The 15,819-nt window shown below is 46.3% G+C and overlaps 1 protein-coding gene and 1 pseudogene across 11 annotated transcripts in view; both read right to left on the bottom strand.

The window, feature by feature from the left end:
* The window catches only part of SP110 (SP110 nuclear body protein), a 48,031-nt gene that overhangs the window by 10,243 nt on the left and 21,969 nt on the right, over positions 1-15,819 (bottom strand). For 4 of the 11 annotated variants that reach the window (XR_003609576.2, XM_028105048.2, XM_028105049.2 and 1 more), the window contains 8 exons: positions 14,140-14,208; positions 10,177-10,347; positions 9,569-9,711; positions 8,680-8,724; positions 2,941-3,053; positions 2,129-2,237; positions 1,747-1,818; positions 1,043-1,183 (listed from right to left, as the gene is read on the bottom strand). Coding sequence is in view for 10 of the 11 variants with exons in the window: in XM_028105048.2 (XP_027960849.1) it covers positions 1,043-1,183; positions 1,747-1,818; positions 2,129-2,237; positions 2,941-3,053; positions 8,680-8,724; positions 9,569-9,711; positions 10,177-10,347; positions 14,140-14,208 (863 nt within the window). In the remaining variant the exon portion in view is untranslated. Of the gene's footprint in view, positions 1-1,042; positions 1,246-1,746; positions 1,819-2,128; positions 2,238-2,940; positions 3,054-8,679; positions 8,725-9,568; positions 9,712-10,176; positions 10,348-14,139; positions 14,209-15,819 lie in introns of those variants that run through there. The other 7 variants (XM_028105051.2, XM_028105056.2, XM_028105052.2 and 4 more) reach the window with 7 other exon arrangements.
* LOC114210932 (U4 spliceosomal RNA) lies at positions 15,358-15,485 on the bottom strand (annotated as a pseudogene).

The raw sequence follows: 15,819 nt of genomic DNA, 5'->3' as shown, positions 1-15,819 counted from the left end.
CCATCAAATCACTTGCATTTTTGCATTTTGGGGGGGGGAGCCCCTCCCTGCCTGTCCCGAATGCTGTGCTTCCCCAGCAGCCAGGCAGACTGCGCAGGGCAGGGGGAGATGCTGAATGCCACAAATATTGAAATGAACGAGCCTCTGCCCGATTCCTAACTTGGACCTGACCGGTGGTCAGGACTGGAGAGCTGATTTTGATCACTGCAAAGCCTGAGCTTGGGGTAAAATAGATAGAGATAAAGCATTTCTTGAAAGCCCACCCTCTGAAGGAAAGATGAGCCTTCCACTCTCTGAGGCTGAGACTGGGCCAGGCCTGGAGGGAGCTCCCTGGGTAGACTCTCCTTCCAGCTCCACATGCAGACACCAGTTAAAAAATTTCTGGTTCATGAACATGCCAATTTGTGCCATGGAGGAAGGGAAGGAGGCTGGGTGGAGATGGAAATCTTCCTTAGATATCTCCCAAGAAATACCTACCCAAATGATAGTATAAATCAGGATAAACTCAAGAGACCAAAGTTAACAACCCGTTGGCTTGCAAGATAACTCAACTCTCGCTACTGACAAATGACAAAGCCAACAACATCTGAGGACAATTCTGGAGGTTTGAGTCCCCTGGGGAATTTAGGAGTAAAAAAATCCAAGCATGAGCAACCTGGGAGTTTAAGGTATTTCATAAAGTTTAATTCCTTCACTTATTTCTGTATTTCTGAGGCATGGAAAACAATGCAACCATGAACTACCTTTCCTCCCCGTTTGAACAAGGAGGCAGGATGAGATGGACTGTTCTCAGTGCCACTATCCCGCCCATCCTAGAGTTGGGGACGGATTGTTTTCAGGCCCCATTTACAAGGATTCTTCCCTGTCCTGCTTGCTGAATTCCTCTCCGCCCCTGGAATTTAGAGGCCGCTTTCTTTTGTAATCCCACTCCTTTTGAGCTCTCTCCAGGACGAGACTTGTACAATTCTCTCAACGTTCTGCTGCCCCAGAAATTAGCGAAAAGCAGAAAGGGGGTGCAGAGGAAACAGGAGACACCCCTTACCTTGTAAAATGTTTTATGGTTGCGAAAGATCAGGCGCATGTCGCGAACAAACCACGCCACTGTGTACACTTTCTCTGTCAACCTTTCCTTAACCAGGTCCAACCACATGGCTTCCTTAAAGGGCTCTCCATAATCTCGAATCTAGGGACAAGGCCACCAAAAGGGTGATATTAATGCAGCCATTATTCCTGGAAGGGATCCAACTGAAATACAACAGAAGCGATGATATTAGCATCGGACTTGTCTACGCCAGACACCGCTCCGAATACCGCCACTAGGTTAACGTATGATCCTACAACAACCCTTTGAGATACGTCCTATAATTACCCCCATTTTCTAGACGAGGGAACCAAGGGAGAGAGATGTTAAACAACCTACCCAGGATTTCACAGCTAAAAAATGGTAGAGGCGGGACTTGAAGTCTCCTGAGAAGGTGCCCTAAACCCTCTGCTGTCTGTAAGAAAGATATCCCCACCAAAGAGAAGGCAAAACTGAGGTGCCCGGGAGGTGGAACAAGTTGCCCGGGGTTCCCAGAACCAGGACACGGTGGGTGGAGTTTGAACCGGGTCGTCCCCCTCCAGACTCTGCAACGAAACCTGCTCTCGGCAAACAGCAGTGCCCTTCGGAGGCACACTCCCAAATTCCAGAATGAGCTTTACAAAAAAGAGATGCCCGGAGGACAAGAATCATAAAATGTCACTTACATTAGGTGGGGTTTCTGCAAAAAAGGAGCTTTGTGGATGACAGTAGGCCTTCAAGAGGAGGAACTCACATTTCTGTAAAATGTGAAGAAAGCTTTAAAGGGAAATGGAGCTCGGAGAAAGCAAAGCCGGACCCGTGCCCAGACAGACGGGCACAAGCAGGAAGAACCAGACACAGCCAGCCGTCCAAACCACATTTGCCAAAGAGCCGTGCGGTGCGTCGAACTCTGTTTGGACTCTGTTTGGGCATCGAATCGCCATCCTCGGAAGCGAGACACTGCAGGCTCCCTCAGGTACCCATGAGCGCCCTTCCCCTCCCCCTCTACCTATTGACTTCTCCCATGTCTGGGGTAGGGAGAAGGCTTGGGCTTGGCAACCGACTCACCAACTGCTCCTCAGGCTGCATCTGCCTCTCCAGGACCTCAGATTCCCCGTGACACTGCTGCCTTCCCGAAGACTCCTTTATCTTGCAGAAGGTGCAACTCCATGGGCTCCTGAGAGATCGAGCATAAGTAAGAGCCAGGCCCCTGGAAACAGCCCCTCTTCCTACGGCTGCCACCATCCTCCTTTTAGGCATGGCCGACGGACACAGCTGGGAGATGAAGGGGACACCTCCCAGAGTCTCCAAGACCCCACGTGGGGCCTGAGCCCATGACCCTCCTCCCATGGAGGGTGGCAACAGGGGGCTCAGCGCGTGCCGGGCGGGGTCAGGGTGAATGGTGGGCTCTCCTCTCCCCAGCTGAGCTGCTGGGAGCACAAGGCACCCTGCCTGTCACACCCAAGTGTCAAAACTGGGCCTTAACCCCTGGGGACCCAGGCCTCTATCAGCCCGTCGAGCCCGTGGTAAAATGCATGAAACCAGGCCACATGTCCTGCCTTTTCTGAAAAAGCACAGAACATAAACAGCTGGTGTTTCCCATCCTCAATTCCCAGGGACAGGAGTCAGGGTCGTAAAACTAGGAGAGGACACTATCCGGGGGCAGTGGCAAGGTAGAGTCAAGGTGGCTCAGTCACAGACTCAGAGCCAGAGGCTGTCATGATGCCACATGGAACATAGGCTGCTGCCCCATCCCAAGGCTCTGGGTCACACCTGAGCCACGACGCTCACGGGTCCTGCCCTTCCGCCTGGAGTTGAGCCACCAAAGGCAGAGCCCGGGCAGAGTCTGTGTGCAAAAGGCAAGGCTGGGTTTCACTAACCTCTCCTCTGCAGACGGGATGTGACAGTCTTCATGAAAGGCTCTTGGACAAGTGTCACAGCAGACGAGTGGTCCCCCTCTACAGCACACCTCACATTCCTTGGAGTTTTCCCACTGGAAGGGGAGATAATGCAGCAGTGCTGGGATCAGCACTGACACCAAGGGGCTTTGGAACACACCATCCCTGTGTGTTCCAGAGTGGATGTTTCCAACCTGCCTGACCGTGGCGCTCCGGGAGAGTGCTGAGATGGAGGGCGAGCCTGGCTTTTCCAATCGCAGAAGGGCTAATGGCAAGAATCATCAAGCTGCCCCCTTGAACCACACCTGTCAGAGCTGGAAGGGATGGAAGGTCCTTTAAGCCCTTTCTACACAAAGTGTGGTCTGAGGACCAGCTGCATCAGCATCACCTGGGAGACATGCAGACTTACTGAATTGAAATCCATTTTAACAGGATCCCAGATGGCTTGGAAGTACATGAAAATTTGAGAAGACAAAGCTTTAGGCAACCTCCTCATTTTACAAGTCTGGAAAGACGAGGTGCTTTTTTTTTTTTTTTTTTTCTGCAGAGTCAACACAACTTAGTACCTGAGCCAGACTGGCACCCAGGCTGCCTGTGCCTGGGTTCAGAGCTGTTCCGTCCACTGTGTGTCATCCCAGGCAAGAATGCTGGGCAGACCCAGAACAGTTCCTGACATTATGGCCAACAAACAGAAACATAAAGACAGAGAGCAGCTGTATAAATGGGTCGTTTTGTGGGCCTTTGAAATCATTGTCTTTCTCATGGCCTTAAATTGGGAACGAGTAAATTCTACAAGTGATCTTTACTGCTGGATAAAGACCTACAGGCAGGAGCCCCTGGTTCCACTCCTGACCCTGCAAGATGGACAGTGGGGCTCCACACACAAGGACATGTTTTCTCTGCACTTAAAGGGAGGAGTCAGGAAGAGGCATCTTTCTAGGTGGTGAAAAGGTGGGAAATAGAACATCAGGAGCTGGAGCAAAGGACTGAATGAGCTGGGGATCAGTCATACCTAAGGAGAGAAATCCTGCCACTACCCTCAACTGTCCACAACAGAAGTACAAGGACCTGGGTGAGGGCATAAGGGATGGAAATGTTTTGTGCATTCTCAAAACTAGCCACTCAGAGGGGCGCGGGGGTGGCTCAGTCAGTTAAGCATTTGCTTTTGGCTCAGGTCACGATCTTGGGGTCCTGGGATCGAGCCTTGTGTCAGGCTCCCTACTCAGTGGGGAGTCTACTTGTCCCTCTCCCTGCTCATGCTCGCTCTCTCAAATAAATAAATAAAATCTAGCCACTCAGCCAGAGTAAAAATCCCTCTTGATTTGGGGATGAGTTCATCTCTGTCTTAATTGGGGAGGCTTCCTGAGCAAATTCCTCTACTTACAGGGGCCCCAGGACTCCATAAAGAGGGCTCCCCACCAGCCCTGAAGTTCAGGTGACCTTTCTGGATTTCCTCTCCTGAACTTCCCAGTCTGCTTTTCTTTGTCCCTGGAGTTGACACTCTATGGCCATTCTTGCCCTCTGACTCGCCTGCCCAGGTCCAGGGTGCAGACCCCAGTTCCCCAAGCAGCCCATACCTACCCACTCCTCCTAGTTGAGACCCCAGTTGGATCCAGAGCCCCAGCCCCTCTGTAGTGTGAGCACTGATAGTTTTTTTTCACTTTTTTTTGTAATGTGAGTGCCTAACTGAAGCCTTGATTGCTCCAGCACCCCGACAAACACAGCTATCTTGCTATTTCTCAAGTAAACATTTCCAGCCACACAACTAGGTAAAGAGCCAGGCCACCAATCCCCACTGAGGCTCCTTTGTTTTAGGGATCTCGGTTCATTTCAATAACTGACTATTTGGGCCACTTGTTTGTTTTTAAAAATTTTTTTAAGATTTTGATTTATTTGAGAGAGAGAGAGAGCGAGAGAGAGAGAGCAGGGGGAGGGGCAGAGGCAGAGGGAGAAGCAGACTCCCCACTGAGCAGGGAGCCCAACACTGGGCCGATCCCAGGACCCAGAGATCATGACTTGAGCTGAAGACAGATACTTAAACGACTGAACCACCCAGGTGCCCCTGGGCCACCTTCCCCCCACCCCTTCCCACACTTTAAATTCTAGCTCTTATGTTTTAAACTCACCAATAAAATTGAACCAGAGAAACCCTAGGCCCCCACCCTCTACCCCAATTAAAGGCAGAACCTCACACCTACATGCTCATTCCCTCTCTCTCTCTACCTCTTTTTCTATCTCTGTCCCTCCATCTGTCTCTCCACAGCCTCACTGTATGGCCCCAGATGCACTTTGTAATTTCCAGGTCCTGTAAATAATAAACTTTTTTTTTTTTTCCAGTTTCCTGATGCTTAGTGCTGGAGGGCATCTAGTGATTATAATAAGAACCACAAAGGCCGGTCCAACCACAACATTGGTTATTGATAGGCTGTGACCAACACAAAACACCCCCTTCCCTAGGCTCTGGAGTGGAACAGTTTCCAACACACATGATATGACAGAGAAAGAGACAAAGGGCTTACAGCTCCACGGCCGCGTTCTGACTCTGGCTTTTATGTGTGATGGCTGACAGCTTCAAGTCCTACTCCTCCCTCTTTCCCTTTTGCCACGTCAGGGTGGCAACTGGCTAAGGCAGCTCATGGGCTCCCCCTCTTGGCCCCAGTGAGAAGTTCAAACCAGACAAGCTCTGCCCCCGCAAGGGAATTCTCACCCTGCTCCCCCTCCCCCCATCATAATAAAACCTTGGGCTACTCCCCCTCACTACTCAGGCCATTTTCACAGCAGCTTGGGAGACGGCCCTGGTCTCCCTAGAAAGCCTCAGTACGTGAGTAATAAATCATTTCGTACTCTCTTGGTGCATGTAGTGCATCATCAGTTTTGATATCCGGACCCAGTTTTTGGTGGAGGGCTGATCCCGCTTCCTTGCCGGCAATCAGAAGACAACTGGCTCAACAAGCAAGGAGTCTCAGGGACTGGGGTCTGTCTTCTCTTGCTCTGGCTTGCTGACTGGTTCCACTAACTGGCTTATGCTTTAGTGTTCCTGCCTGCTGGTCCATGGCACTGAGGTTGCCGTCATCCACCATGAGGCACCATTCATTCTTCCCAAGTTTAACAACAGACCAAATGGGCAGTCAAATAGAGAAACAGTAGAGGTAATCACTCCTGTGTGAAGTAGATCTTGTATCATGAGTTTTGATGCTTGAAGTTTATACTGGATTCTACTAACTATTTTAAGAGAGGGGAGGCCCGTGGGTTCCTATTTTTTTTTTTTTTTTAAGACTGATTCAACTTCATTATTCATTGGGTAAGAACATCCATGCCCACTGTGGCATATTTTAGAGCTATGAGTATTATGACCATGGGGCATTTAGGCAAGGCAACAGTTTTGATGGTTAAAGTGAGGTATACCTGTTTGTCCTCTATTTTATCTTTGGTAATGCCCCTAGAAGTACAGCGGGTAACTTGTTTAAATTTAGTGGGATATAATTCCTTGCAAAGGAGCTCCACCCATTAAGGTCCTTATACCCAGTATTATTGAAAATTACTGACACCAACTGCTTGGCAACTGGCAAGTGTTTCGCTGTCCCAGATTTGGCTAGGAAGTTCTGCTTTGTGCCTCTTTCAACAGCATCTCAGCTGCAGCTTGCCTTCACCTCTGTAGGGATATAGCATTACTTTTACATGGTTGCCTACAGTACCTCAACAGCTTTACCATCACCTACAACCTCTGCAGGCAAGAGCTTAACTACTTCCCACTTTCCCCAGGAGCACAAATATAACACCACATTGATGACATCCTTTTCATTTGACATACTCGTTCAGAATGTCTAATTATTCACAAAGGAGCTCACAAAAAGGGGCAGGCCATCATCTACACACAGTACAAGGCCCCATCAGCTCAGCAAACTTCTGGGCATTATTTGGTCATTTGAAGGTTGCTCCATCCCTGAAACTGCCAAGAAACAATTGTTGAAAAACCCTCTCAGTACCCAAGACTATTGCCCAACATCTTTTAGGCCTTTGGATCCAGGGTAACATATTCCTCATTTATAGATTTTACTTATGTCCAGGTATGCTTGCTTGTAAATTGGCCCACTTTGAAGAGAATCCCTTTAATCAAAGGCTCTAGAATCTGTCCAAAAAAAGAAAAAAGGCAAAAAACCCGTTCTCCTTAGTTCCCACTATACAACATTAGAGTAACCACTGCTGTCTTCATACTGGGCCCTTCTAGAGACGCAGGGTCTCACAGGCCCTGAGCCTATGACTTTGTACCAGCTGCTCATTTTGCCTTGGGTTATGGGAGCAGCGTCCCCCAGGGAAGTCACAAAACATATGTTTGGAGTATCAGCATCAGGTTTCTTGAAAGTACACAGAGACAAAGATAGACACCAATGGAGACTGGGCATGTTGCTGAGCAACAGTGATGTATTAGATAATGTGGCTGAAGAAAAGGCCTGCATTCAACCATTTGTAGTCATTACAGATTATCTCATTATCCCAATGTGGCTACTGATAGGCAGGACCAAAATGTCAGGTCAAGTGTATTTCTGACTATAATGTGCTCACATGTGGCATTATGAGTGAGAAGGAACTATAATATTGGGGCCATTAATTAATGCTCTGGATTTAAAATATCTTTATTGTTTTGTTTCCTGGTTACAAAAGTAATAAACGGTCATTATAAAAATTTTACCTGTACAGAAATGTATAATATGGACGACAAATGTCCCATATAATCTTATCCCAAAATAACCAATTCATTCAGATATATTTTCAATCATAGACCTACAAAGTCACATAAACAAAATTGGGCTCCTAATTTAAGCTTCTGAAAGCTTTCTTGACCTTAGAAGCTTTGGGTGGTTTTCCATTGACTGAGGAGGAGTCTATACCCATGCATTTTTTTTTAAACACCACTCAGTAGATATGTCAGTTTATTTTATAATTATGATGGGCATTTGTATTCTTCCCTAATTTTTGGTTATTACAAGGAGCACCCCTGTACACATTAAGGTATTTCAAATCAGCATGGAAAGGATGTTTTATACAATAAACAGCTTTGGGGGCCCCTTGTCTTTTTGAACTTTGAATGAATCCAGCCAAGTGTCAGGCCAGCCTCCAGGGGAACATGCGAAAGGCAACCATGGGAAGTTCACGAATGAGATTTGTATTTGGAGGACATATTTAAGCAAATGAAGAAGGCTGAGGAGGAGCAACTGGTGCAGACAACGATGACTGCCATTTTCACCTGGAGGGATGCTCTGCCGAGACAAAGCTCAGTTCAAACACTATTCCATTTTGGTGCTACTGATAATGAGCACGTTGAATTGAGGAATAGTTGTGTTCAATCAAGGATGGTCGTCTTGCTCTTTCACATACGGTTCTTGTCTACCTCCATTTCATAATTACTTTTCAAACTAGAGCAATCTATTTCTGACACCCTTTATTTGTATTCATCCAAATATCTAAAACACATGTAAATCATCAGTTTTTGCCCTAGTCCTTATTTTAAGAGTTATTTGTGTCCCCATCTCAAATTAACTATGAAATTATGATGGCACGTACATGTATCAATGTGCCAATGCCATTGTCATGGAGACGCAATGCCTGAAAGTAAAGGTGACCCAGGGCTGGGGAACTTGAGGACTCGAAGGTGAGCCTTTGGATGCAGAGAGTCTGCAACATGGTGACTGAAAATGTGGTAGAAATTCACCTGCTCTTTACCTCTCTCTTGACACTTATTCTTGGAGGACAGAGTAAAAGTCCTTTCTGAAAGAGAGAAGGGGTCAGTGAATGAGGTTATTCTAGAGGCTCTTCTTTTGTCCATATCGAAGTTCCCGCTTCCTAGTGAATATTTGTCCCTGGACATCCTACTGGGTCTCAAACCCAAGGTGTATGAAAGAAACATCAGCTCCATCCTCCAATCAGTTCTTCTTCTGGACTTCACTCGATAAAATCATTTTTTTTTTTTTTCCCATTACTCAAACCCAAGATCCATTAGTCCTTCTTTCCCAGGTCTTTTCTCACCCACTTTTTCCCCTCTCCATTTCTCCTTCTGTAGGTAAAGTCCTTATGATTCCATCACAGTGATAACTTTTTGAGTGTTTTTGGGGAGGCTTTGTGTCGGGTTCTGGGATCCCAACCAACAAAGACCAATAGCCTTGTTTGTTGCTCACAGGATAGTGTGTGAGCTGGGGAGGTACAGAGGAGAGACTGCCCACAGACAGGGTGGTCCTTAAAAGTGTCACCCCGGCGTCCAGATGGAGCAGGGTCTGGAAGGGGCCTTTACTGGGCAGAGGATGCAAGGCTGCTCTCTGAGGTCTGTGTCTCCATCTGGCTTCCTCCAGCTCACCCCATCCAATATCCCCAGGCTAAGCTTCTTAAAACTCTCCTGACCTCACAACCCTTTGCTCACATTTAAAGTTCTCCACTGCGGGTACCACCAATCTGCGTTCCTAACTTTATCACCCACAACTTTTTTCTGTGAAAAATCTAGCTCTTTCTCAATCATGCTGTGGAATCCCAGTGGAAATTCCTTCACATTTCCGTTATTGAAATTCCACTTATCCTTCAAGGAATTAAAACCATCACCCATCTGTTCCCTGTCAAATACCTTCAGCAGCTCTTCTAAGGTCTTTCCTCTGCAATGCACAGACTGCTTCCATTTCCTTGTATTTGCCCGTTTTCCTTCGATTTCAAATTCTTTTGGTGTGAACCAGACCCCCGCCTCATTCCGAATGCACTTCTCTGAGGATCCTGTAAGATAAAGACGGCCCATTCCCAGATCCAATTTCATTCTCTGTGAATTCACCCTAAACCTCAAATCCTTAACTGTGGTTGTTCCACCTGTCTGGGTCCAGAGAGACTCCCTGTGGGGAGAGAGCAGTAGCAAGGGAGTCTGGACTCCTCCTTTCTCAGACTGAAGGAAGCCCTGAAGCCTGCAGGAGTGGTGTGGGAGTGGGAGAGGATTTGCATCTTATGTGACATCTACACGTGGCAAGTAGAGCCACTGGGTCCAGGGATGACTTCCACGTGGGAGTGGAGTGGCTCAGCTGCCAGGTTTACCGTGATACAGAAAAGTGAAAATTCTTTCTTAATAAGCACTTCTTTCTCTGCAGCCTAGCTTGCAGGGTTTATTTCCTGGATGATTAAACACATGGGTATTTCCCTCTCTTCTGGTGGTTCTAGGGGTTCCAAAGAGGAGAAGACTGAGAAACCCACCTTGTTTCAATTTCTCCTTATATAAAATGCCTTTGGCTTTACCACAAGTCACAGGAAGTTCAGGAGAGAGAAAATCCACAGTTTCATCTTTGGCTTTTTCTGAAAGTAGAAGAGTGTAGTGTTGCTCATTCTTCATTCTATCTCCTTCGTGGATTTTCCTTTCCCTAAGTTCTGATAATAGTAATAACAGTAATCATGTAAATGGTACTGGAGGGCAGCCTCTGGTTAACTGGCAGAAGGTCTTCCATTTTGAATGGCAGATTAGCTAACATGGACAGAGCAGTTTCCGATCAACAAAACCATCACCACCAACACCACATCAAACAAAATGTTTAGTAAAACATATGGGGCTTCTTTGGTGAGTGGGTTTTAATTCATAAGCTAATTGGCCGTCACCTAAGTTTCTTTATTCCATAAGCAACCTGCTTATCTCTCTGTGCTGATAGAAGTTGCCTGCTCAAAATATTTTGTGGTGCTCATGTAGCTGGAGGAAAGGTTTTTGTCTATAATCTTATCTCCTGATTTAAACCAAGGCAGGATGAGTGAGGTGCTTAGTGCTGAGGTATTAGTGTCAGTCTTCATTTTTTGCTGTCCTTTTTCATTTTATTGCTTTTCCGTTTCTTCCTCTATGAGTAAAAAAGAAAAACCTCAAGAACTCTAGACTAATCTGCGAATTGCTCATGGAGAGATTTGGCAACTGTGAACCCCTGAGTCGGGATGTGGGATACTGATTCAGGAGAAGCAGTTGTAAAAGAGTTTAAAATAAATATCAGCAATTCCTGCTTCTTTTTGCTCTAGCCTTACTGTGGGTGGATTCATTCCAGATAGACTGCAGGAGCTGTCTCTAGGGGGAAGGAGAAAACTCTGCCCATGGCTTATGTTGCACTATACAGGATGTTACTTGTAGAATAAGGCTAGTCCAACTTAGAATAACTAGTCCAACTTTCTCTCTTGCCTCAGATACTTATTAAAAGAGCCAAAAGGAGGGGTGCCTGGGTGGCTCAGTCAGTTAAGTGTCTGCCTTCGGCTCAGGTCATGATCCCAGGGTCCTGGGATCAAGGCTTGTGTCCAGTTCTCTGCTTGGCAGGGAGCCTGCTTCTCCCTCTCCCTCTGCTGCTCCGTCTGCTTGTTCTCTCTCTCTCTCTCTCTTTCTGTCAAATAAATAAATAAAATCTTTAAAAAAATAAAAAAAAAAGAGCCAAAAGGAAGTGTATGAGAAAGCAAGAGCACCATTGGAAAGAGAACAGAGCAGCATGAATGGTGAAGAAATCATTAGTTACTTTGGAAAGATGTGAACTAGAGTCAGATAAGAAAGCAGAGATTCCCGAGAAGTGAGGGGATTTCTCCCCTGAACAGAACGCTAGAAGATGCCCAGCCTTGGAGGGGCAGGGGCTATAGCAAGCCTGGGTAGGAAGGAGGGGTGGGAAGAACTTAAGTTTCAAGAGCCAGCCAGCATTCTTGCATGGAATGGCTGGCTCCACTACTTGTCTCCAGACTCTGCCCATTTAAATAAATATGGCCCAGGGGATGACAGCTCAGCCTCAGGAGCCAGACTGGCTGGGCTTATAATCTTGGCTGTGCAGTTTACTAGCAAGATTATGTAAGTGCATATTACTGTCAAAGTTGAGTGGAAGATTTGCCACTGGGGGTTCCTAATGAGGGTGACAAGGCAGAGCCACAGGTAACTTTGGACTATTGCAAACCCCAAGGTGGATTAGCAGGGCATTGGGGACCTTGTATGGTTTTCTGTCTCATGGAACTAATTCCTGAATTCCCTATGGTAAATACAGGTCCCAAAACACAGATGTCCCAGACATGGTTGCAAGCAGATGCGGGAACAGTGGGTGGCACTGGCAGTTCTGGGCAGCAAGCCAGGGTGCAGAGTTGTGGTACCAGCAGAACTCCCTCCTTTACTCGGTGCAGGCAGCCTACCAAGTCAGGCAGGACCTTGTGTCCTGAGTATTTCCAAAGCCACCACCGTGTACCTAAGTAGGGACAGCTTTCTGATCTGTTCCCAGTCATCCTGCATTTGGCTTAGTCTCGCCTGCTCCTCTTGCAAACAGGCTTGAAGGCTGGAAACCTGAGGGGAAGGCCTGCCTGCCACTCTCCCACCCTATGAGATCACCATTCATAGGTGTGAGTAAACAATGAGGAGCCTGCTATGAAAAGTAAGCAATTAACAAAGAGAGTTCATGGAAATGAAGAGCATGGCGGAGGAAACAAAAAGAAAGCCTAACAGAGACAAGGAAAAGCAGAATGGAAAAAAAGTTAATTACTGATTGGATAGATGAACATATAGGGAAAAGGCACAAGATGAAAATCATTCGTGGACAGATGTGGCCTGGGGAAAGATCTGGAGCTCCATGGTAGTAGTCACTGGAGCTCATACTGCATCGTATGAGGAAATGGAGGCTCTGATATTGGCATTCATACTTTGTAAAGAAGAATAGATGATGTATTGATCTGATAGTTATTTAAGCATAAACTGTGTGAGGCACAGAGAAGTTGGACATAGAGCAATGAGCAAGACTGACTGCTTACTGATCGCATTTGACTTTCACACAGTGAACAGTTAATTATAGTTGTGACAAGGGCCATGAGAAAAAAAAAACAGTAGGCTCTATGAAGCCGTGTCGGGGAGACCTACCCTTGCCTGCTGGGACGGAGAGTTCTTGATTCAAGGTGAGGCCTGAGGGTGTGAAGCAAAAGGAAGGAGAGCGGGGGGGATTAGCTTTGGGGAGGCAGTGTGTGAGGGGGACACACTGAGGAAGTCCTGAGCCGGAAAGGGGGGCATAGCATCCGGTGTCAAAGTGGCCTAGGCTCTCAGAAACCAGGCTGGTGGGGACACTCGGGGTGTGGGTAGGGGTTGGATTGTGGGTGTGGGTTAGGTTGTGTTTCTTGACGTAGGTGCCAGGTACATATGAGCTTGTCCTTTGTGTTAATTCCTCTAGGTGTACATTTATGGTATGTGCATTTTTTCTTAGGCACATTACACCAGTGCTACTCAACATGTTAGCGTGTGATGAGACAGCAGCTTGATCCAAGTAGAATCAAGGCTCTCAGGGTCGTGGGATCGAGCCCCAAGTTGGGCTCCGTGCTGGGTGTGGACCCTGCTTGGGATTCTCGCTCTCCCTCTCCTTCTGCCGGTGCCACCCCCGGGAGGCGCATTCACTTTCTGTCGCTCTCTCTCTCAAGAAAGGAAAAAGAAAAAAAAAAAAAAAATAGAAATCAAGGCATCTCCACTGAGGAGGTCTTGCTGTAAAGACAATTTGTCCAGTGTCACAGTTAATTTATAAGCTCCTTCTTTTTGCAGACCTGCCACAAACGGACAAATTCATGGGGAAAAAAAGACCAATGTCACTGGAGCATAGAGGGAAGGGAGAGGGAGAGGGGATGATGTTGAAGATGTGTCACAAAAGCAGAAGAGAAATGTGAGCAAGCAGAAGAAGAGGAGGAAGAGAGGAGAACAGGGACCCCAAGAGGCCTCAGGGTGCAGGGGGCAGAAGCAAGCCAAGGGGCTGACCCACAGAGACCAGGCTCACACCCTTGTCTATCTCAGGAAGAGAAAGTTCAGCTCTCTGCAGATAGGAACGCCAACAGGGCCTTGCTTCCATAAGGGTTCTCACCCTATGGAAGGAAGGAAGTAGCGGTTGATGTTAGAACTTGACTCATGGGTTCAGTCATTCTCTCTTGAACATTTTGGGTCTTTGTTGGTGGGTTCTCTGTTGAAGAATCCATCCTAGTGCCGAAGCAGGTGATTGGGTAGGCGGCACAAGGTATGCACTGACATTCACCTGGAGTGTCAGGTGTGACACCTTGTTAGAGCGGAGAAGAATGCGGGTGAAGGAGACCTAGGCAGTGGGCAAGAATGGGAGGGGAAGAGGAGGAAGACGGGGAGACAAGCAATTCGCCTCTGGCCAGGGTGCCAGGCGGCCCGACCGGCCCTGCTTCTGGATTACTTACCCTTTGGAAGAATATTTTTCTGACACCTTCTTGTTGAACTTGGACCGACATTTTTTTCCCTTTTCTTTTCTAAAAAAAATGAAAAAAGTAGTGTCATCTATAATTTGAAACATAGATGTATATGCTTTATATATCAACTATTTTAAAGTAATTTTTTTCTGTCTTTCTACCGCTTTGGAGAAACAAGACAGGTATGAGTCTTGTGAAATGAATATTATAGCATTGATCACGGAAAACTAGCAAGCTCATGTTGACAGGGAGGAAGGTTAAAAATATTATAGATGCTGTACATTAATAAATTAAGGTATATTAATATAATGTATAATAATCAATATAGTGTTTTTAATACACACTTATATCCATAATATATATGTATTTAATACAAACAATAGAAGTAGATAAAGGATATAACCTTATAAACATAACACAGAAAGGGTTTTCTAAGGAAGAAATATAGGGCATAAAGCCATGGTTCTCAATGTGGGGTGATTTAGGTCCCCTGGGGGATATTTGACAATGTTGGGAAATCTTTTTGTTTCTCACGGCTGAGAGGAAGATGCCACCGGCATCTAATGGCTGGGATGGTGCCAAACTTCTCATGATGCACGGGACAGCACTCATGACAAAGAATTCTTCAGTTCCAAATGCCAGTCAGTGTCAAGGTTGAGAAACTCTGGCATAAACCATCTTGGAAAAGATAAACTGATTTGTCTAAATAAAAAAAAAAGTTTCCACAACCCAAAATTTCTCAAGTTAAAAGACACAAATAAAATAAGAAAAATTGCAATAACGAAGTGTTCATTTCTGTAGCAGACTAAAGAAAACAAAATGAAGCATCTTATACAAAAATGGGCAAATGTGAACAGGTGATCCTGAAAAGAAAAAAATTCTAATAACAAAATTTATTTAAAAAACCAGGTATCTTAGTGGAGATAGGCTAGATGATGTTATGGTAAATTGTGATCCTCCCAAATCTCGGTGGTTGATTACCGGTATCGGCAAATGACAGCCTGATGGCCAAATTGGCTCAATACCTGTTTTTAAAAATAAAGTTTTGGGGTACCCGGTGGCTCAGTTGGTTAAACGTCTGCCTTCAGCTCAGGTCATGATCCCGGAGTCCCGGGATCGAGTCCTGCATCGGGCTCCCTGCTCAGCAGGGAGTCTGTTTCTCCCTCTGCCCCTCACCTCGCTCATGCTCTCTCTCTCTCTCTCTCTCTCTTTGTCTCTCTCTCAAATAAACAAATAAAATCTAACAAAGTTAAAAAAATAAAAATAAAGTTTTCAATTAGCAGTAGTCGCGCCTCGGATAAACCTCGCTGGCTACGAAACGGCCACTGCGCATTGGAACACAGCCAGGTGTATTTGCTTATATATTTGTCTCTGGCTGCTTTCATGCTACAATGGCAGTGTAGAGTTAAGTAGTGGCAATAGAGACTGTATGGCCAGCAGAGCTTGAACTATTATCTGGCCCCTTTTAGAAAAAGTTTGCCAAGTGCTGGTTGAGAACAACCCAGTTGTACTTCTCCTTCACGTTAACTCATTCATCACAAGTTAGATGAAGTTCCATGTCACTGACATACATGGCCTGGGGACAGAGCAACCTCTCTCTAGAACACCGTTGTTCCTATGGCAGAGAAAAAGATGATACACAGGATCTTAAGGCTTTGGCCTTGAAGGGAC

Source organism: Eumetopias jubatus, unplaced genomic scaffold (genome assembly GCF_037043125.1).
Source record: "Eumetopias jubatus isolate StellerSeaLion01/CBP00866 unplaced genomic scaffold, mEumJub1_p1.0 scaffold_3, whole genome shotgun sequence".
Classification (NCBI taxonomy): domain Eukaryota; kingdom Metazoa; phylum Chordata; class Mammalia; order Carnivora; family Otariidae; genus Eumetopias; species Eumetopias jubatus.
Note: the sequence above shows the minus strand (reverse complement) of the source record. Positions and strands in the feature narration are given on the sequence as shown.